A 23,917-nucleotide genomic window follows, 5' to 3' on the forward strand; every position below is an offset into this window, starting at 1 on the left:
TACAAGCACAAACTGGTCATTTGGCGAAGAATAATATGATTACGCAACTGACATATCAGCCTTTCTCAATTAGCACTTACATACGTAGCATATGCTCAAGGGCTTTTTTGCAGTGCACTTGGCTGCAATGTGTGACTCCCAGATGGAGAAATATCTTTGTATTATCTATGTTGCCCTCCATAAAATGTTTCCACATAGAAATGAAGGAACACATTTAGAAAAAAATAAAGTGAAGCTAGAGAAAACATCCTGGTGGGGTTTCTTTTTAATTGTATGCCTGCTCTTTTGGCCTATTCCACAAAGCTAAAATTGAATACCACAGATGGAGGGTGGGTGTTAAAGGCCCACTGAATACTGAAATTTTACTGATCTGTTATAACAGGAAACATCTGTGTTAAATTCAGTGTTTAATAGCTCTTCCCATTTCTCATTTAAATTGTGGAACATCAGTGTTTACTGGACGCTACCAAGAAATTGTTTGAATTCATGGTCACAGTCCCTTAAAATCTAATACTGAAATGTTCCTGTCAATTGTTTCAACAACTGTGGACTTTGGAATGCCAATATTCTTAATCCATTATTCTATGGTTAATCCAGAAATCAAAGATTTTCAGTTCCAGAACTAACAGAGAAATAAGTATTTCAATTCCTTCTAGTAGGCTACGGTCATTTCTATTTATGTGAACAAAGTCAATGATTCTTTTACTGTTCTGTAGCAGCATAGCTAAACTTCCCCATTGCTTGAATTATCTCCTGAGCAAGACGATTTCCAATATACAATTGTCACTGAAATAAACACTGGATCATTCAGCACTGAATTTTGTATAGTACAACATACAGGGAGAAATATTCAAAGAGCAATAGCTGTCTCTAGGAAACTCATTTCTCAAATGAACTCAGTAAAATATCTACCATACCTCTGCAAATGACCCCTCCCTACCTTCTACTGCCCTTCCAATAAGAACGAGGCACACATTTTCTGTAGGTTGTCCTTTCTTTTTGTTAGATGAAATCTGGTTTCAATAATAGACAAAACTGCTGTGGGACTGAAGGGAACAACAGTATTCCCCCACCCCGCATCAAGGGAATGCAGAAGGCAACCTGACTGCCCAGATTCACTAGAAACCAGCTCAAAGCATTTTCCACTGTCTGAAGGGTTCTGCCAAAGTCTTTGTCCAAGGACTGCTCTGCCTTTTGAGCTGTTTTCTTGTGGATTGAACTGGGAGTATCCTGACAGGGCACATGTGGGGAGGTACTGCCAGAGCATCTTCCTCCAGCTTAATTTGTGCCATTTTACCCACTATTGTGTATTAAGTACATGTATTACTCAGCCAGTCATGCAAAAACGTAGTTACCCGTTCCTACCCAGAAGCACGTTTTTTTTTTCATTTTAAGAGATCAACTTGTATTTTAAGAGGCTGGAGCGTATATAGTTTTCAATTTCAAATAAGTCTGGTGCTGAGTCTGAGATTCTTCAGTGTCAGAGAATGACAAATGATCCATAGCTTACATCTGGCAAAAGCTTTTCCTACGCATTCCCTCAGGGGCATAAAACATCACCTACACTACTTATTACAAGCTACAATCTGACAGTCATATTCTTTAATGGTGTCAATTTGCAGAACACTACTGGTCACTTGGGATAAAAAGTAGTTACACGGTAGTCTTATAGCCTTACCTTTAGAAATAAACCAGAAAGTTTTAGATATGTTCATCCTAGCATAGGAAATACGCATAAACTTGTGCATTTTCCAGAAAAGCTTGCAACCAGCATAACCCTGATAAAATCACAGCTCCCATCGCAGCAGCAGTAAGCAGACTGAGAAGCCACACTGAACTTTCAAATGCCTTTGGTACACCTGCAGAATTGCCAAGGAAAAAAAGCAGGCAGCTGATTACAAAATCTGCCAATATAAATCCCATTAAAAAGATCACATTGCTTGTCACAAATCAATTAAGATTGGTCAAACTGATTCAAATCCATATGCCAAACAGAATACAAACATAGATTGAAATGTTAAGGTTCAAAAAGGTTAAATACTTGCAATATTGTTTTACTGCTCCTTTGTTCTGCCTAGCTCCATACATTTTTGGAAGGCAAAGCTCCTGAAAATACTTTCAGGCAGTATTTCAGACCAGATTTTCAGAAAGTTTGGAGAAGATTTTAAACGTATGTTTATCCTAACTGATGCTCAAAGTAGTTAAGGCTTCTTCATCCCTCAAGTAAGCCAATTGTCTATCCTATAATCTCCTCTAATCTTATAGAAATGTAGGAACTGCCACAATACATCAGCTCTAAGGGTCTACCCAATCCAGTAGCTAAGATCTACTAAGACTAGCAAGAGCTGTTTCAGGTCCCGAAGTAAACAAGACATCTGCGGCTGAAAATTAACCACCTCAAACTGTTACATCCCCACCATACTTCCTCATCCTCTCATTCTTTACACTCGCTAATAAGGACTCCAGTATTGCAATGCAGAAAGCCAAAACGTGCTGGCTGCTGAGTCTGAGCAAGGAGACACCAGGGTGAGGGGAGGTGAGAAAGGAACAAAGGATGATTCAAAGAAAGGTTCCCCCTGCCTCTGTCAGGGTCTGTAGGTTTGGGGTTTTTTTGTGAGTGTGTGTGTGAGTAGGGGGAGGGGTGTTTGTTTGTTTTTTGTTTTGGTGGGGTTTTTTTGTTGTTTGGCTTGGTTTGTTTGACTTTACCTAGACCCTTAATATTGCCCTGAAAGTGCTTTCTGACTCTGGTGGCCAGAACCAGTTGTTTCAGACATGGGTGTTGAAAATCAGGTGGTCAGCAGGAACCGAAGAAATTATTGCCTGGAAAAATGTTTTTTGCTACTGATTAGTCTGTCTATGCTGCGAAGGCTTTTGTCTGTTCAGATATCAGGTTTGTGTTTCTCATTGTGTTTCCTAATTGGCAAACAAATTTTGGCTTCTTTGTTCAGATCTATATGTTTGTATCTACTTTATGTATTTTAATCATATTCTTCTTTCATCTTTCTTGTCTGTTGGTTCTTCCCTTTTCATAAAGACACAATTTCAGTGACAGCAGCTCCACAGAGATGCAGTTTTTGCTCTTGTGAGCGTGTTAACTCCTTAGAGTCATCATCAATCAGCACCTGAATGTTTAATGTCTTCCACGTTCCTTTACTCTGGCATGGTTCTCTGCCTTTTGTTTTAAGTGCTTTCAACTGTATCCTGTTCAAATATGTTGCCTACAATAAGCCCTAGTTGTCTTGTTCTTCTTGTCTTCTTTATTCATTAGAAACATAAATCAATTTCTGAAACAAGTCTGCTTTCTATTTGTTGTTAACAAGTCTTCCTCCTAAGCAGAGCAGTGAGAAAGGGAAGGGAGAGAGTCGTGTTGGTTTTCTCATGGACTCATCTCTTTCAGATGTGCTTCTGTTTGATCCAAGGGAGGTGATCAAGCAAGGCAGCCGCAAAAAGCGGTTTGGAAGAAGACTACTGAGTATGAAATACATCTTTCAGAAGAAACGTGTATTTCGCAAGACTATGCTGATGCAAATAAGTGGTTTTCTTTCATATCAGAAAACAAAGTCTGCTGATCAATTATTTGATTGTGAATTTAACACCGAAAAGTCTGATGGCTCTGTAGCTGTTGCTGTAAAGGAAGTTTCAGACTCATGTGCAGCTGCTGTATGCTTGACATAGGCCATGAATCCACACACAAAAGTCAATCTAAAAATGTCTCTTCAGAGTTATTTGATTTTTTAAAATCCTAGGAAAATTGAAACAGGCAGAATAAATTCTGGATTTTAAAATTGCATTAAAAATTCAACCATATAAAAGCTTTCTTGCTCTATAACCTCAGATGTATTAGCATAACCATCACATTAATCTTTTTTCAGATGCCAGTGGGTAATTATAGGAACACAGGGTGGATCCTCAGCTGGTAAAAATCGCTATAGCTGCACAGAAGGCAATTTATGCCAGCTGAAGTTCTGGCCCATAAAATCTCTTCTAAACCTGAAAGAACATCTTGTACTATACTGTTATTGGTCTTCAGGTGATTGAAAACCATCTTGATGAACAGTGTGAAATCGGGAAAAAAACAGGACTGTATGCCTGACAAATTTCTGCTGTGTTCCTTTATTTAACTTTGATTAGAATGATACTTTAAGCAAAAGTGTGTCTGGTACAATGCACCATTAGTCACATGCTGCTTCTCAATAGTGAAACCATCAATTTTATTATAGATGTGAATACGTGCAAGAGGTCTAACTATAATTGGAATGTTAGCAAAGAAGCAGATGGGGATTCTGATTAAGAGTATACCTCCTGGGTATATGTTGTACAAGCAGCATCTCTAGCAGAAGAGAGATTATCAAGCCCTCTTACAGTATATGTGAACTAGATATAAACACAGTGACATAAACCAGAAATTTGGGGTTGGATGCTGTGTGTTTAAGAAAAGGTTCTATTTCATGTAAAGTAGGCAAAGCACCAGCCTCTATGAAATAAAAGTATGTATTCTATCTGTTCCACGGGAGAGCAATTTGGATTATCTATTTTTAAATTTAATATTTAAAATTAAAAAGTCTAGATCACTACAGTAGATATGAGCAATTTCAGTGCAGAAAATGAAGTAACGTGACAATGCTAGGTGTTATGGAAAAAGAGATTAGAGCTTAGATATTCTTTTTAAGAATCAAGGTTTTTGCAAATACCAAACTATCCACTTGCCTTACCTAGAGCACAATACCCAATTCTAAAGAATAAACCTTCCACTCACTCTTGAAAGCCACATCAGGACACGGTGTAGCTTCCAGGTGTCATTGTCCTACATCAATCTCCCAGCTTTTTAAAAGTCCCTGAGATTTCTGCTCCTTGATTTTCTAGAACCTGTGTTGTATTCAGCTGTTGGAAATTTCATCCTTGCCAGTGGTGCAGAACTGTAGCAGAGCAGTCTAACAGTTCATGTTGCCCAGGCAGACCAGCAGACAGCTATTAGTGTCTCAAAAGTACCCAGTTTAATTCAGACAGAAGTCCCTATGATTGACCAGTGGACTAATATGAGGACCCTTTTTCCAGAGGATCATATTTTTGCTGCGATGTTTTTCACCCAGAATATTGCAGCTCCCACTCACTGCACCTCATATAGATTCAAATGTGGCTGAAAAAAGACATTTCAGTGTGTGATGCAACATGTAGCAGGTAACGCTGAGTAGCTACTACACAGTTCCTTCTGACAAATACCGGTCTCCATTTTTTCTGTTCTCATAACGTACCAAAGACTCCTTATTATACTTTTTTATATAAGGAACTAATTCCTAAAACAATTTAGGTTATATATTAATATTATATTATACATGCTATACGGGCATAACAATTAACTGAGCTGAGAGCAGCTCAAGCAAAGTAGGTGATTTCACCAAGTGAACAGATAAACATACCGAAGATGGCAAAGGTTATGATTTCAACACTTGGATTAACAGGAAAATTATTTATCAGGAGTCTTCTACCTCTAACATTCATTACATTGCAGGAGAGCCATTCTTTTCTTTATGAGTAGATAACAAAGGTAATTGGAATTACTTATGCGAATCAAATGGAGAAGGGACCTAGAGAAAAACAAAAAAACAAACAAAAACCACCACAAAAAAACCAACCAACCAACCAAAAAACAACAAAAAACCCAACAGAACACACACTCCAAAAACATATTGCATGGCAGTGCTATAGAGGCCATCAAGAACAGCTCCTTCCTCCAGAACACAATTGCTTCTGCACTCTGTGGACTAATGTGCCACAGCATACAATTTTGTGCTACATAAAGTCATATTGGATATGCACTGTGGAATCTCTTGTTCATATGCTGTACAATTATTCCCACAACACAGCTTAGCTCTCTCACCATTATTGCTGATATTCTGTCAACACTGAAAAGACAAATTAATATTCACAATGACTCATGCAGGATTGCCAAATGAAGTGATGCAGAGAGCAGGGAGGAAGGCAGGTTCCTCCTCCTTTTCCAACTGCTTTTTCCAGTTTTCCTCTTACAACTTCAAGCAATCCTTCATAAGATGCTCACAATGCCATTCTGGTTTCATACATGGGTTCTCTAGTGAGAAGTAAATCCAAAGTCTGATATTTATAGTCTTTTTTCCAGGCAATCTCCTCACAAAGATCCAACAGCCTGTTCTGTACCTGAGAGATCTACCACCCTGTTTCAGAACAATTCCTGTCTGGAGATAATAAAGCTTATAATATTTTTTACCCCTAAATGCTCTCTACTTTCTTGATTACTGTGGTCAGTTTCAACATTCAACTGTCAGTCAGTTCTGTGATCTTCACATCACCTTCAGCTTAAGTTCAATGCAAAGCTACGCTAAATCACACCAGTAATTGCTACCAGTGTTAACTTTGCTAAAATACAGCATTTCCTGTCCACCATCACAGCCCAAATTCTTTTCGAAGTTCTACCTCCTGTCTCAATTACTGCAAATCCCTTTCTTGCTCACATCCGTAGAAAACACTGCTGCAAATAGAATTTATCAGCCAGTCATTTTAATCTTATCACCTCAGGTTTTGTATTCCCTATTTATTAGTATACTTTGACACACACACAGATCACTCATTCTTGACAACACTTCAGATGCTGGTGTAGATCACTTGTAGAGTTTTCTAGCTGTCTGCTGGCTCCTAGACTCGAAGCTCTTTGGAGTGAGCAGGGAAAGGACATGATCTCTATTTTTCTCCTTTATTCATGCACCATCCAGCGCCATAGACCACTGTCCATGAAGCATGCACTTCTGTGCCAAGAGAATGTATCGAGCATGACAGTGGAGTTGCTTTGCTGAGAATACTGGTTTTTGTAGTGTAACGTACCAGTTCTGCTATGAGACTTACTGTCTTCTAGAAGAGAGAGAAATCTTTTAGCTGGGACACATAAAAACAATAGAACAATGAAAAATTTCTCCAGCTGGGATGGTATGGCTATAATTTTGCACATTTTAGATTTGGTAATTATGATAAGAAGCTTCATAAAAAATCTGGGAGTCACTGAATACTCAAAATATACTTTTTCAAGTTTACAAGCACTGTTTCAGTCTAGTTTGAGACAGATAGTTGTAGAGTTTTAAAATATTGCCTCTATTTGCTATTACTAACAGCAAATCCTTTACAAAGTTTAGCAAAGAATTTACACTATCACCCCCTCTCGAACCTGAGGGCTTCTTAATCATTCAGAACCCAGAATAAAGTTTATTGTGACAGAGACCTATTTCTAAGGGAAATTCCACAGTGGTGTCAAAGCATTCATGTGAGGTACAGTGTAGACCTATCTGCCTAATTATATGCTAGCTCAGGTATGCAGGTAATGATGGAGGTTGGTGACATGAACCCATACAAGCTGGCAATCCAATGGTTAGTGGACATGCAGGTTGATCTGCAGCCCACCCTCAGGCCTGTGCTGCCACAGCTACATCATCACTGGCCCTTTAAGATGAGCTGGAATATGTCTCTAAAACACTGACTGGTGTGGGAAAGCAGTGATGCCCCAGGCTGCTGCCAACAAGGCCCAGAGGACAGCATTTTGTTCTGCTCATGTGTGAGATCCCACTCGGCGGTAACACTCACTGCCCTGCCAAGGGTATGTTTTGCCCAGTCACACTTTGCAGTACGCACCTGTTCACTGTGGCACTTACACACACTGCTGTAATTAAGATCCTGCTTTGATTTCCAATATAAACTATACCATATTAGTAGTAACTTTCTCTCTGAAATGACTCCTATATTTACTACATACACTTCCTTATGATTGTTTTACTGGAAGTGGAAAGAGATATTAGTTAATTGTGCTTCATTAGTGATTTCTTACATGATAACAATTCTTCACTTAATTTGAATGAAAAGATTTTGTGATTATCCAAAATCTGGTACCAATTTTATCCCTGAAATAAGTGTTTATTATACATTGAATTTTGATGTTTCCCTTACTGGGCTTTACCTGTGTTAATGAAATATTTAGCTTAACCTTCAGCTCTGACAGTTATTTTGCAATTTGTTCAGAGTGAATTGTTGACCAACCAAATTTGAGCTGGCTACCCATGGCCTTTAGCGGGATTTCAGAGAAAACATGCCCTCAAGTCCACTGTGTTTAGAGCCGAGCACTGTTGAGCAAGGTAGGAGGGTCCAGTTCCAAATTATTTCTGCCACAAGTGGCGTAAAATAAAAAAAAGAAGAGGTGGGAAACAAACAAAATCCATTTCCACTTCCATAAAAGGAGAGACTGCCACAGTGAAGAGGAGAATTCAAGGTTAATGATTAATGGGCGAAGAATTTATTGCAAAGCATTGAAAATTCTCTCCTTTTCCCATCTCTCAGCAGTGCATTCCGCAACTCCCATTCAGAGAAAGAAGAAATGAAAAGTTTGCAACTTCTCTCATTTTTGTTGCTTTCTTGTATCATCACCCCAGCCAATACACATGGAGGAAAGAAAAAAGGTAATATCCGATCAAACATAAATAGTGATAACGATCTTTAAAGAAATATTTGTGCTATAAAAATTAAGTAGTATTGACTGTTTGGTTATTGATGTGATGGGGTTTGGATTTTTTTCAGTGTTTTGTTCCACTAAAATATGGCATTTGAAGTATCTGTGTTTGCTGGAAAATGTAGTTGTTTTTAATTACAACAAAAATTTCTCAGTGGAAATATAGACATTCTGAGTCTGTAGACTTAAGGTAACCTGACCTTCAACAAGAGTTCTGATGAAGTTAATTCAAAAATGTATTAATTTCAAAATACACACTGAACTGATAACAGTTGTAGTCTTCTTGGGCTGGAAGTATTCTATAAAATAGATTCAGTATCCTACTAGGAATAAAAATTTCTGGCTACCTGACAGTGTTTAAGCTTTCATTTTCTGAGTTGCCTAATCTAGGCTGCCTTTTACCTCAAGTGTGATGAATATCTTTGAGTGAAAGATAAATCTGCAGTACGTTTTGCAGGAAAGTACCGTGGAGGATCTTGATCATTTACATGGTTGTACAACCATTTTCTCTGCATTTATGACACTGTGCATTTTGTCAGTACCTGTGTGACCGTTCAGTATGACAGCGGATCACACAACTGCATTTCTTAAAACCTCCCAAATGCAATTGACAAAGACAATTCCATGTTTGCCTTCATCCTTGAGCCATACATAGCAAGCATTAGCTTTCTTTCTTATCTAACTGCATTTCTAATACTCTGCATCTGGAAGTGGTAAATGTAGCTTTCTGCTTAGCTGGAAATAAAGCAAGATATGCACATTCACACAAGTACGGCCTCTTTCTGTAGCATTCAGTAGCATTTATATTAATGTGTATTAACAGTTTAGAAACCATGTTCTATAAAAATGCTTTATATTTAATAGGCACAGTGATTTCAATGTACAGGAGGCAGAACCACCGTTCTTTGATTCTGCACATTAAGCTTCACCTTGGGTTTCATTATGAACACTATAAAATCCTTGAATTAAAACACAATGAAAACCATAAATTTCAACTAGTGCTATAACTTTGCCTGGCTTACCAGGCAGCAATGCCTGCACATCCTGAACAGGTGCTGAACTCTAGCAAGCTATTTAGAAACCTTGTTCAAATTCTGTGGTTTTGAGAGAACCAAAAACCAGAGCACTAACTTCCGTTTGAGGTTTGTCACATCATCTTTGCCCAGACCTATTCAGACTCTGCTGTGTGCTTAAGTTTAGTTCACCTTAGACACAAACAGAAGGCAGAGTGAGGCTGTCACTGCACCTCCGTTCTTTTACAGTCACAGCTCCCATTCTCCTGCCCCCACTGTCAGTGGCACCATTTACAGCAAGGTCAGTTCCTTCACTCTCTCCATCCCCCTTTCCCCTCCTGACCCAGAACTCCTCTGTCAGCGGACTTGTTTGCTCTTTGCTTCTGCAGCTTAAAGCTTTGCCTGTGGGTCACAAAAGACAGGTCACATGTCATATCAGTACTAGTAGATATGCCTAGCTCATAGTGTGTTGAAGCAAGAGACCGATTGAAGAAGCACAGTAGATACATTTCTAAAAATGCCAAAAAAATCTAAGGTGTTTTCTTCTAGAGGCTATTGACAACCTAACTAGATGTGCTTCAGAGTAGTTACAAGGTTAAATGCCCTGATATTCCCTTATGTTGAACTCAAACCCTCATTTCCTGTCACTTTTAAATCAGTTCAACTCTAATTTCAATCATCCATTTACATTAATGTATATTTCTGTACCTTTCACTCCCTTGTTCTCGTTCCCCAGTCCAACCTCAGCCACCTCAGTTTTGTCCAGAAGATAATGTAATTCACAGTTTTTGAAACTTAATGCCTTATTTCTCCTACCATTTGATTCATCAGGATAGCTCAGCTAGTTCTGTCTTTGCCCAAATCAGCTCCAGTGCACCAGTCACACCCAGTAACCTCAAGGTGTCTTTCTCCTCACTTCATTTCTCAAAGAGACAAATCCGTTTGCCATAACAGTGTGTGCAAATGGCAGTAAAGCATTCATCTTCACTAAAGAAGAGCAGTGACGTTTTTAGCCCTACATGAGAGGCCTTTTAACACTGTCACATGGAGACAGCTTTCAGTGAGCATAGCATATATTTTACCTGAAAATCCTTCTACCTTGGAGCTTGCTTGGTCTAGCTTTTGCAGGAAATGTAGCAATGAACAGTACAAGGAGCTACAAAGCCTTCTCAAAGCTGAGCGTCAGGCATGTCATTTTAGGGCAAACAATTGCCTATAAGGGAACCATCCTCTAAAAGAACAATCACTGTGTAAAAGTCCTTCTCAATTATTTGTATTCAGCGAATAAACAACACTCTGCTTCAATTTTCTCTATATCTTTCTATCCACCTAAACAGTAAAATACATTACAAAAACAGAATTTACAGGAATTAGAATGCAGCGGGTAAATCACTATAGATAGGTGTATGTAAATGTTTTTGTTCGAGTTGTGTACATAAATACATATTATAGGTCCTTATTTTATACTTAATTATGTAGAATAAGATGGACTGCATTACCAAGCAAACATAAAATCACATTTAAAACACACAGAGAGGTTATTCTTAAAAAGCCACAAAGTGTTTCTGAAATGCCACGGTTTTCTTGTATATTTATATAGGGGGACATAAGTTCAGCATTTTTTGCCAAAAGTCCATCTAGAAGTAGCATCCCAGAAAAAGACCAGAAATAAGCACCTGAAAATAATACCCCTGAAGTTGAGCCAGGATGATGCTTTCTAAAAGCATGCAAAAAATAGTTCAATATAAACTCCTATTTATTTTGATTCTTCTGGAAACATAAAACTAGGTGGGAATATATTCCATGTCATTGTGTAGAGCAGAATTATTCAGTAGTTGACATCAAAATGCATGCTGTTGAGCTAGCACTTTCTACCTGACAGTCTCACAGCTGGCAGTTGAGTTGCACTTTTTTTTTGCCCAAAAAATAGAAAGTAACATCTTAGTTGTTGCCCAATTCTGCTATATTTTAAGTATTACAGTACCAGTTACAGTAATGCTCTATTATGCTATTATTAGGAAAGTTCTACAAATGTATTCGCTGCCATTTTCTAAGTGGCTGTGTTCCAGAATTACTGTGTGTGTACATAGCATTTGCTATGCTCTCAGGAGTCCAGCACATCTTCTGTCAGCTAAAACAGTTATTCTTCCTTTTGGCACCTGGAAAAATCTACAAATATAATTTCAGACACAAATTTTCACCAAAGAGTCCAAAATATAACTGTAGTCTAACTAATTGAAGACCCTTTGCTTTTTCCCATGAAAAGAGATAATAATGGGAACTCCATCGACAAAGGAACTATCCAGGCATGAAACAAGTTTCAATATTTCTAACTAATGCAAGTGACTGAACATCTTAATGAGGAGCCTAAATTCACCAGAGGATTGTAATTCACTAGACCTCGGCATTACATTCTTCTGACTACTACTGTATGAATAGTGGTTGAACTCATATAACACTTGAGAAACTTGAACATATGGAACATTTCTTAATAATGCAGCAGTGCAATCTAATCACTTAACTAATTTTCTTCCTTTGTCTCTCAAACTAGAGATGCTTATAGGTTTTTAATATATATATATATATATATATAGTTTTAATGGAAAATAACTATCAATCGAATAATTAATTATTAAACAGAACATTTTTCTTTTGTGTTTATTTTGTGGTTCACTCTGGGTTTATATTGCACATTTCATTTTGGAAAACACAGTTATGCCCAGTCCATGTGGAGCTTCGGGGTTAGTAACAGGGTTACATCAATGGCTGCGATGTTGATGATGTAGCTCATAACACCATATGGTCCCCTAGGGTGGCCTTAGCACAGTGACCTTTTTTCCTATATGTTAGCTGGAGCTAAGAGACGGTTAGCTGAAGCTGAGTCGGACTCCTTATACAGGGTAATGGCTTGGCAGCAGGCGGATGGGCCAGCGGCCACTTCCAAGCAACGTGATTAAGATTTCCTGGCAACATAAGCAATAACTGGCAAAAGAGACAGAAGGGGCCATCTATCTGCACATGCCAAGACTGGGTGATAGAGTTCACTGCTTTTGGGCAATAGGCCAAATGCGAATTATAATTAATTAAAAAAAAAAAAACAACAAACAAACACAACACACCACACACAACGAAAAACCCACAACCATATTAAATGTTTATGTTCTAAGCAAAAAAATCACTGCTTTTACACTTTGTAGCCTTTCCTCTAGAAAAGATGGACTGTTTTTTAAGTTATATTACCGTGACATCTTTCTTGCTTGTTCCTTTTAATTTTTAAAAAATTGTTACAATTGCTAATATTCCCAGGAGGCATTAACTGCACAGGATTGCACATCCTTACACATACCCATTATGATTAGCCAACAAAAGCTTTTGCTGGTGCTGAAATGCTTCTAATAAAACATGATTACTTCCTGGTTGTGGAAATAGGAGTTGCCTAAAAATACTCACATTCTCCTGCCCTCTCCAATATTCTTGCCCAGTCCAATAAAATTCATTTAAATCTTTTACCAACAACACTGTTTATATTTGGGCTCCTACTTTACCTCCAAACTTCATGGTATTGCTCTAAGTGCAACAAATAGCTATCAAGTAAATAACAAAGGAAATGACAAAAAAGAAATCTAGAAATTTTAATATGAGCTAGAAATTACACAGAAAGCCAGCTGGCACATCATCTAAAAATCTACGGTGCTCTCTGTCCATCAGACTTACCTTCTGCTTACCTGGGAATAGAAATTAAAGCTTATTATTTTAATTTGGAACAATTCTTCTAAGGGAAATAATAAATCATTGCTTTCTTAGTAAATGACATCAAAGAGTCATGAAAGCTGAGATACTAAAATGAAGTGTTTTTACGAGAACTCTCTGACGATAGCTTGCTCAATAAGACTCTGCAAAGGTTGCTAAACAAAACACGTCAGTGTGCAGTGTTGAAATTACTCTTCCGTGTTTCATTGACTACTACAATTGCAATTCTGCCATCTTTACTCATACTGGGTAGTAAGTACTGCATTATCCCCAAGCTTGCTTCCATACTACAGTACTCTGCAATTAGACAGTGAGAGTATCTGGGCAGCACCTTCACCAAAAAGATGGTATTCCATTTCCAGTTGCTCCAGTTGCACACCAAATTCAGTATATAAAAAAAGAACACTGAAAGCATGCTTCTGGCCAAGCAACAACATTTCAAATACCATCAAATATACATAGAATGCATATGAAACATGAGATCTTGCTTACTACACGTGAACTGGTGACCTTCAGCTGCCATGCTACACCAGCGTATTGGGAGGTTTCCACATTTTTCCTAGGGCACAAATAGCTTTAGGATCCACCCTTTCAAAAAAGTTTACATGCCTTTCCTCTCTGCCAGAACTCTCCCACCATCGCAGTCACAATCCCTGCACTCTTTCCTGGAGAGAGAAGTTCTGCATGATCCTCATGCATGTCACTCAGTAGCCTTGGTCTCTTCTCACATGCCGTGTGACCTTTTTCTTTAATATGGTAATTTCAAGGAACTGTAACTTTTCTAAGGAACTTCAGCCAAGGAACGTCTCCCTCAGCACTCTCTGGCTTGGTAGTGTCAGCATTTCTAAGAAATGCAATGGAGATTCTTAACTGAAGCGAACGGACAAAACTGAGTGTCTTTGATCCAGCTCCCAAAATAGACAGTTGTGCTGCTTACTAATTTAATCTCCCTAAGTCATAGCTCAGATTAAGTGGCCATAGGAATGGCTGCTGACTGCACTGTATTCTTCAGCACCGTAATTTGGTGAGTGTAGAGACCACAAAACTGGAATTTCAGGTAAAATAAATGAACACAATTACTGCAGAGGTTATTAGAGAATAAAAATAAAAGCAAGAGTGTGACATATTATTCCATCCAAGAGGAATCAATGAAGCCACTGCAGGAGGTCAGGAATGAGTGGGTGGCAGCAAGATGGGCAAGTCATCTGCCAAGAGTTGCTCAGCTGGCACTGAAGCCAAGTGTCTACAAGTGTCCAGTTAGGAATTAAAGACCCCAACCATTGAGTCTTTTTTTTCCTTTTTTTTTTTTTTTTTTTTTTTTTTTTTAAGCTTTTATGCTTTATTTTTTAAAAAGTGCAGTCTACTTTATCACGCTTCCCATCACCTGATTTAGGAATAATAGCATCTGAAAAAAAACCCTAAAACATTATACAGCTTACAAAGGAGTAAGCAGTATTAATAGCATTACTGGAGCTGACAAAACAGTGGAAGACACTTCTCACATTCAGCCCAAGCATATTAATTTATTGATTTTTCTAAAGATTCCTCTCAAATCCTAAGGACTACAGTGACCATATTCTGATGTCATTTATGTCTTCAAAACCTGGGGGTAATCCCAGTAGTTGCTGTGAAGCATTCTCCACTGATTCTTGTGTAGGAGAAAACAGATTTTAACCTTTGCTTTTCTGTGTATGACTACAGTGATTTTATGTATAATTCCTGGCACTATTAGAATTCTAAAGACCCTTCAGTCCCTCTAATTTAATTGACTAACTTCCAAAAATCAATTTAGCAAAAGAAAGAGCAGTCAGAAAAATCTCTAATTTATCATTCCAATAACAGCTCATAAAAGATGGTTGGTTTTTTTTTTTTTTTTTTTTTTTTTTTTCTGGCTAGCGTTAATAATATTTACATTTGAAAGGTCTAGGGCAATCTCCTTGAAAATATAATTGTTTTCTGCACCATCAGCAACCTATTAGCCAGATAAAAATCTCGTACCTCAGAGCTTTTTGGGTATTTGCTCAAATTAAAGCTTTCATTTCCCTCAGACCCTCTGTACCTACTTCAGCAAACTAACCATGGAAAAAGTACCAAAATTAGAGAGAAAAGGTTTAATTATGAATAACTCAATTCCTATTCTAATTGCTTTTCTATTATTATTTCTGGTTTTAACAAGGCTATTTAGCCTACAAGAGAAATCCCTCTAATAATGGAATTCCGGTGTAGTATTTTTGAGAGATCTCTTTGCTCTTTTTCCTCTTGATTCCCAACACCAGACACTTCCATTTCACTCACACACAAGCATGCACTTAGCTAATTGTGTGTGATCACTAAACACAGAAACATGAAGGCGTGAGCGTCTCTAATCAGACACCTTCACGGAAACAAAATCTCTGTCCTTCAAGGACAGGGTAACTTCTGTCAGGTATTTTAAAGCCAAGGCAGGTCACTGAAGTTATTATTAGCTCTAATTAGCACTCCCACAAGCTGCTGAATTCTTTACCTGCGGCCAAGGGGCACTCAATATGGTGCAAAATTTGCTAACATCTTTGAAAGGATCAGAGAAATAGCTCCTCTTTAGAAACACGGGTCTAATGCGTGTGAATAAGCTTCTGGTAAAATTATGTCTGATCCACGTACCAAATGATCTATAGAAGCAGAAAGAGGATGAAACTGTTCCAAAACAAAGGAATTCTACAAATATCTAAACAGAACCTTCACGAGAAAAGGAAGATATCTGGCCTTACTTATTATGGTGATGCTATAATTTTAAACTTTTTAGCAGGTTGCATACAAATCATTTATACCCCATTCTCAGTTACAACGTCATTCTTTCAAGTTAGTGTTTTATGTAGGAATTTGAAGACAAGTCTGGACAAAACCGGAATGTTTCCCCTTGTGAGCAGCCTCCCCTTGAAAATTAGAGAGATCTGGACTGAGTCACAGAGCTCCAAATAAAATACTGATCCTAATTGTGAAATTGGCTAAGAACTGATGAAAGCCCAGTAAGCTGCCGCTTTTGTATGTCGGGCACATTTCTAACAAAGTGCCATAATAAGGAAGCCTGGCAATAGCTCTCATTAGTAAAAAGGACTGCTACAGATCAGTAGAAGGATTTATTTGAAAGAGAAAGAAAATGTGTTAAAATCAGCTATTTTGGATCTATGAAATAATCCACAGTATGACCTTTAGTCTAGAAATAAATATTCTACAAAAAGTAAGCAAAATTGTAACAGGACTCATAAGGTAACATTACACAAAAGCAAAAATAGTAAAGCATGTAATGTAGAACCCAGTACATAGGAACCTGACACCTAAAGGATTCACCTCCAAAACCAATCCACTGTCCTCTTGGGCAAGAAGTTGGAAACAATGGAAAGTCTTAAAAAATACAGGCAAGGTATGTCTCCAACTACCATTCTTTGCAAAAGTGAAAAGTAGAGAGTGAGCAACACAGAATAATAAAGACTGCTATATCTGCAAAAACTCAAGGCCCAGCTCAGCGCAGCTAGACAAATGGCACCTCTTCCTGAGCTGGACACAGAACCCACCAGCTGAAAGCTACTGATGATGAGCATCCAGACTGGGGATTGCCTGTGTCCCTTTGAGCTACGTTCAGCTTTGTGTCTGTCCCCGAGAGGCTGCAACTTCACCACAAGGTCCACTTGGCAACGCACTCACACATGGTGTGCATTTTCATACAGCCAAATGTCAAATCACAGAGCTGGAAATAAGGAGCCCAGGATATACATCAGTCCCTTGCATGGGATGCAACACATCATGCTTTGTGGCTGCAATGGTCAGCCAGCCCCTTTTGACCTTATGCCATCCTTAATGTCTCATAATTTCATAGGACAACTCCACAACTCTGAAGCACCAGCAACATTAATGGTCACAATTTTAGCATGACCAGTATTATTACCTCTGCTTTAAATTAGACATCCCAAACCCCCAAGCTTCTAGGTACTGTTAGACAGTATTCAGAGCCAGGACCGGAAGCCATATCTTTAGCCTCCTGGTCCCATTCTTGAAGCCATTTTCTTTGTTCCAGTGCAGACAGCAATGTATTTCCTCTACAACTAAAACACACATAGCATCAAAATTCTGGCCTTCAGGTTCTCAGTAATAGTACCTTTACAGAGACGAAGCAAGGTCATTGCTTTTTTATTTGTGATGTCTACTCTTTAAAAAGGAAGTGTCACAAACTGAGATGTGACACTAGCTGCTTTCTCATTGCTGTAATTTGCAACAATGCACCTCTGTAGTGTTTTTCTTATTTAGATGTTTGATTTTCTGACATGAGGGCACGGCTCCAAGGTATATTTCTGGGCATGCAAAAATCCCATGATCTATTTCCTTTAGTATAATGTCACCAGCTGAAGGGTGAAATAATTGCCTGGAAATGCATGGAGTTGTGTCATTCTGCTAAACTAATTGGGATAATGGGAATTCTGGAACTAACTCCCTAAATATCTAACTAAAACCAAGCCTTTTAAACACTATGATAGAAATTAATGTAAAATACATCAGGAACAATTTCCTTCATGGATGCAATAAGACAAACCTCTTTACAAGAACAAGCATTGCTGGCCCATAGTAAACTCTCAGAAAAGGACAAAATTTTCTAACCGATTGTGATTATTTTAATACTGTTGGCTCATTGACAAGCCATTTTTAAGGTTACAAAGTTATGTAAAGGTTCCCAAGCACTGACAGTATAATAGGACCCTGGGATGCTTTGGATATGTGGTTAGAGGTTCCACTTCCTAAATAAACAGAAGCTGGAAAGATTCAAAGAACGTGGATAGTGCTTATCTTAGGATACATTTTATATGGTTTTGAGCTTGTGTTTCAACAAACAAATTAAAAAAAAAAAAAAAACAACAAAACAAACAACCCAAAACCAACCAAACAAAAAAAGAGCAAAATTAGACAACTGAAAGCAAAGATACATACAAAATCTCCCTTTACACCTACTGGAATCTACCTCGCGTCATTTACATACAGGCCACCAGAGTGATTACACTGATCATTAGCCATTCATCATGAAATAAGATGGTAGAGCAGAATCCTAAAGGGCAAGAATTGTTTGTAGTTTCCACTATTACTAAACCCAAATGTTCCAAATCCTTAACTTTTTAAAACAAAAATGATAGTTCTCTCTGCTTGCTTTCTGTTTACCTGTTAGGAGTCACACGAACATGAAACGCTTGACAGAATAGGACCATCTTTTCTTAGCAAGGTATTTTTTATAGTCATGAGAAGAGCGTTCCAGAGCAGCAGATGAAATGTTACGTAAAAGTCTAAATGCATCATTCTTACGTGATCAGTCAGGTTCCCTTGATCTGATCCGGCCCAATGATTCTTGGCAGTTTGCTCCTTTCCATAAAAATCGCGTGAAATCCAGACTTTGTTGACTTCTCCATCTCTGTCAACTTTGCTCTGGAAAGAAAACAATCCAGTCAGAGGAAGGAGAGAGAAAGAGACTTGCTCAACAAGTTTACATTTCTAATTAGCCTGAGAACAATACATTTTAGAGGGATCCTTTTCCTTGACTATGGTCCCTCCATTCTACAAGAAGATAGATATGTCCTAAAGCAATTCTACATTTTTCCTTAGTTAACTACAGTGCCATCACTATTGTTTAAACAGCATCCTAACAGTCAACCTAGGCAATTATATTAACAAGACTCCCAAGCTATAATATATACTATCTTGTGAAAAACAGTCTCAGACATCAGAAACAGGTCAGCTTATTCTGTGGCTTTATTCGCTGCAAACCTACCATTAATTTCTAAAAAGTCATCAGTCTATTCCTAAGTAGAATTCCCAGTTACCATTTCCACAAAGTGATTTTCAAAGTTGATCTTATGGCACCAAACAGGTTAACTATACCAAGCAAATAATCATCAGGGCAAAACTTCTACCTTGAACAAAAAAAAGCTATTTTACTGGAAGGGCTTATTTTTCTGAATTCAGTACAACAGCATATTTCCACTAAAAAGTATAAAGACTTAAAAGGAAATAGCAGAGTGTCAGACGGAAATAAATACTGCATGGGTCAAAACTGGTTTTTATCTTTTTCCTATATACAGTGTGCATCACGATTAGTGATAGGAATGGAGCTTATTTTATTTGATAATATGGGTCTAAACTTTCATTTTAGAAAAGTAAATTGATTCGTCATTTGAACTGAGCGGCCATAACTTGTGGGAACTTCAACTAGGTTTGGATTTCTGAAAGAAATGGTCAAATTCTAGGCTTGCTTTTAGTGCAACTTCCACTATGTTCACACTGTGAGCATTTGGGGAAACTGAGGCAGATGTTTCCAACCATTTTCCGCTTGGCCTTTATGCAAAATGACTGTATTTACACATACATACATATGCATCAAAACTGACTCTTAACAAATAACTGATGCCAAGCAGTAGCCAATTTCAGCAGGTCACAGTAAACCACTGTATCAGCACTTCTCCGAAACATCAGGAGATTCCTTTTCAGCTACCAACATTTTGCAAGATTTTTAAAATGAAATTTAAAAAGCATAGCTAACAGGTACTGTCACACAGTGTATACAGTTCTATGTTGAAGCTGGATTCTGTTTAACAGAAAGACTATTATTTTATTGATTGTTAGAGAATAAGGTTTATCTTGCTAATTATGAGGAATTAGTAAATAATGGGTCTTGGAGTGGAAATTGAAGTAGTACAATTAGAACTCAGATAATAATTGTATTTCCAGAGCTATTGTCATTCCAAAGCAAATTTAAAAGATCTGAAATGCCTGGTAGCACTGCAAGATTCAACCAGGATTTAGGCTCATTTGAAATAACTTTGAAAACAGGCTATATCCCTAAAAATCCATCTTTGATTTATTTTATAATGAGCTCAATTCTTCCTAAACCTATTTACGAACTCCTTCACCTTATGCACACTGAGTATCTTGCTAACAACATTTCGTTTTTAGAAGGTTCCTTTGCCTGACAATTTTGCAGACTCTACTCAACCAGTCTCCTGATAAATTCAAATTAAAAACATGATAATTAAATACAGAGAATTATTTCATCCTGTCATAATCTTTGGCTGTCTGAAACATCAGAGGCTGTTACAAAGAAACTGATTTGTCTCCACAGCAAAAAGCAGAAATATATCTTGTCTGCATTAATTTATCTGGTGCAAGATGGCTTTTAGATTAAGGCCCAACCACCTAGGCAAATTTTAGGCATCCTCCATAAGGTTTGGTGTAGGAAGAGATGTTTATTCTCTCATTTTGGCCCTACCACTGGTGCAGATTCCAGTTATCTTGTTTCTTTGGCCAAGCGGAGATGACTGACCTCAGCTAACAGTTCCTGTGATGCATGTCCAACTGTCCCATGTACTATATTTTACTCACAATTTGTAGAATTTACAATTAGATTAAATGACAAACAGAAAACTACAAACAAAGAGTTGTCCAAACAAACTCCTTATTTTGCTGAACAACAGCTTTATCAGAGATCCCGTAAGTAACTTGAAGTTGTCTGTATCTGGAGGCTTCAAAGCATCATATTTATTTCTCCATTAGATACTCTGTCTTCCTTTTCAGTAAATACATTAAGTTTGCAGGGTCCTACTGAAGGTTAACTTTGTATTCAAGTTGGCAAACAGGACAGCTGCTGTGTCCTCTTTGAGTACTGCTTTTATCTGACAGGTTTAGGAGTCAGCAACATCTTCCTTAAATACACACTTCCAGTATCACATACATAACCACTACAGCATTTTGTTCAAATGTTCACGTTCAGTGAACATGCCCTAGGCATGTCTAGTCCAGAACCAATAAGCAGAAACAGGATTTAAACTCATAAAAGAGCTTATGCATATCTCAAGGCTACACTGTCTTGTAATGTATGCCCCCAGATGGAGTTCTCTTTCAAAGCAGCGCAGAGCAAAGCACAACACTAGTTAAGTCAAAAGCCTCGTGGGTGTGGGAAGAAAGGAGGCGGCCCAGGACTGCTGCTGTAATGGCTGCGAATACTGTTTTCACACCTACAACACATGTATCACATACGTAACTGTGCTGGATTGTCCAGGCATGTTCCCTGCATGCTGGCCAAACTCTTTGCTTGCTGACACATTCACACCTTACAGAGCCAAGGACGAGATTAGGAAAACTGACTCAACTGTAATCTGTTGCCTGGGAGGTTTGGGACACTACAGTGCCAGTGAGCAGCTCTCTACCCAGGCTGAAATGCTGTAAACTTGTTCATATGTTTTACTGTCAAGCTACATTCAACAGAATAGAACAGCTATTTGAAGGAATAAAGGAAATTATTTAGCAGAAGGCTTTTAGGGCTGTGGCTGCTGCTCACTGCGTTTGTCTGTCCTACACCTCTGCCCTTTGGGATGATTTTGTGCTGCAGACACACTGTGGGACCTGGCTCCTGTCCAAAGGAATATGTGGTCCAGATAGAACTGGCTATACGAAGACTATGACTTGAACAGTTTTTATGTTTTATTAATGACCAGCTGGAGAAAGAGAATGGGGAATCTGTGAAGATTTTTTTCGTTATTTTCCCCATTTTAATTTCTAGACACAACACAGACTGGCTTAGGAACTCTACATTACAGCAGACAGTAATATCTATTTAAGGGATTATGAACCAGCCATGGACTGCTCTGTTTCCACTTGGACTTCAGATTGTCAGACCTCCGCTCACAAAAAGCTACCTTCTTTCATATTTGTTCCAGGGATGAAAGACATAGATGAATGTGGACTAGAATTTAATTTTCTAATGGCATGTTTATAGTCCTTCTATTCTCCATGTAATGAGAAAAAATATAATATATTAAGAAATACATTTTTTTTTCTACCTAGAATTTGGAGGAAAATATTTTAATTATATTTTTTCTCTTCCACAACTATTTCAGGCATATATTTTGGATAACATTTCATTTTCTAAAAGCTGAGCTAGGAGAACCATATTAGGGGCACAGGAATTATTCTGCACATCTGAAGGAAACAGAGGCATCTGTTCCACCAGGGACCATCCTGCACATGACAGAAAAGAATCTAACAGATAAAAAGCAACTAAGATTAAATTGGAAGGTTAAAATTTTGGGGCAAATTTGTTGTTATTTCATTTTCACTGGATCCTAGTGGACATGCAAACATACTGAAGCACCACAAGAAATGCTGCCCTGCCCTTGTGATACCTCATGATTGCTGGGAAGCTTCCAGTGTGTTCTGAAGTTCCCAGTCTGATATACCAGAAAACAGACACAAAAATACGCTGATGTGAAAATCCCAGGTTAGTTCAGTGTGGCAGACTAGGAAAGTTCAGCTGGCAAGAGTGGGTGAGCATATCTCAGGACGGTTTTATAAAATGAACCATTATCACAGAGGTTGTGTAACCAACTGCAAAACTCTTATGTTAACCAATTATTTTAATTGTCCTGAAAAGGTCTGTCCAGCTAGGGTGGCAGCTACAAGATACATGTGGGGCAGAGCCTGTACTCACAAACAAGCTTACACCTGTGTAAGGGTAACAGCATTAGGTTTGTTAATAAAACCCAAATCTCCACTCCCAAAAAGCCCTTGTCCAGGACTAACTGAATTGCAAAGCCACAAATAAAAGCAGCAATAAAGCTGAAACATTGTGAAAGAAGTATGCTTAAGACAAAATGAACATTATTTTAAAGAATAATTCTCCCTATATTTCAACAAACGTACCTCAAGTAGTGGCCACAACACAAAACACTGCCTCAGGACTGCACAACACCACAGAAGAGTCAGCTACTGAAAAGCCAGAATAACTGGTGCATAAAGTTAGAATTCAGAATACTTAGAATCTAACCACTATAATTACATAGCAGCAGAATTAATTACCTGAAAGGTTAGGAAAGAACTTGTGTAAAATAAAGGAAACTCTTCTTTCTGCTAATGGAAGGTTTTGCTAATAGATTTGTCAGGTCCAGGTAGAAGAAAATGTATTTCTCTTTTAAAAAATAACATGCCCTTTATGCGAATCTATAGTAGAAAATTATTGGAGTTATTAAACTCACTGTAGAAGGGTAATAGATAGTTCTAATTCAAAATGATCCAAGTAGAGAGTGACTTTTGCAGCTTGCAATGCCAGTTATTTAGTCTAGGCAGTCTCCCATAAATCTGAACAAAATCCATGACGCTGCTGCAAAACGAAATGAAAAAGAAAGAGAACAAATAGCTTCACTTTCATTTCTAACAACTGATCCAGCCTCCATGGGAAATGTGTGATATATCTCCAGCTGCTAGCTACAGTAGCATGAGAAGCAAGTAGTATCTACCAGTACTCCCCACAGTTGCACGTGGACTATCTATTTCCAGATGTACATTTTAAAAACAACAACACTCAAAACAAAAAACCACCAAACCTCGCCCAAACCAACCAAAGAAAAAATACCACCACAAAACTCAAAAATATCTGCCAAGCAGCCAAGCCCAAAATGTCATTTTAGTCATTGAATGCAATCATAACAATGTACCATCAGCAATATCAGATGCAGCGCAAAAAATGGATCAACAGAAAACACCTGTAAAGTATAGAACAGAGGTAGTTGTTCTTCATGTTCAATTTGATTATAAATTCTCATGTTGCCTGTGTTGTCCAGACTGCACT

The 23,917-nt window shown here is 38.0% G+C and overlaps 1 protein-coding gene across 6 annotated transcripts in view; it reads left to right on the top strand.

Annotated features, from left to right (window-relative positions):
- Positions 1-23,917, top strand: part of LIPC (lipase C, hepatic type) — a 71,536-nt gene that overhangs the window by 11,858 nt on the left and 35,761 nt on the right. For 4 of the 6 annotated variants that reach the window (XM_082061462.1, XM_082061464.1, XM_082061467.1 and 1 more), the window contains one exon: positions 8,353-8,471. In XM_082061462.1, coding sequence (XP_081917588.1) covers positions 8,353-8,471 — 119 coding nt within the window. The remainder of the gene's footprint in view (positions 1-8,352; positions 8,472-23,917) is intronic. The other 2 variants (XM_082061463.1, XM_082061465.1) reach the window with 1 other exon arrangement.

The sequence above is a fragment of the Streptopelia decaocto genome, assembly GCF_964273445.1.
Source record: "Streptopelia decaocto genome assembly, chromosome: 9".
NCBI lineage: Eukaryota > Metazoa > Chordata > Aves > Columbiformes > Columbidae > Streptopelia > Streptopelia decaocto.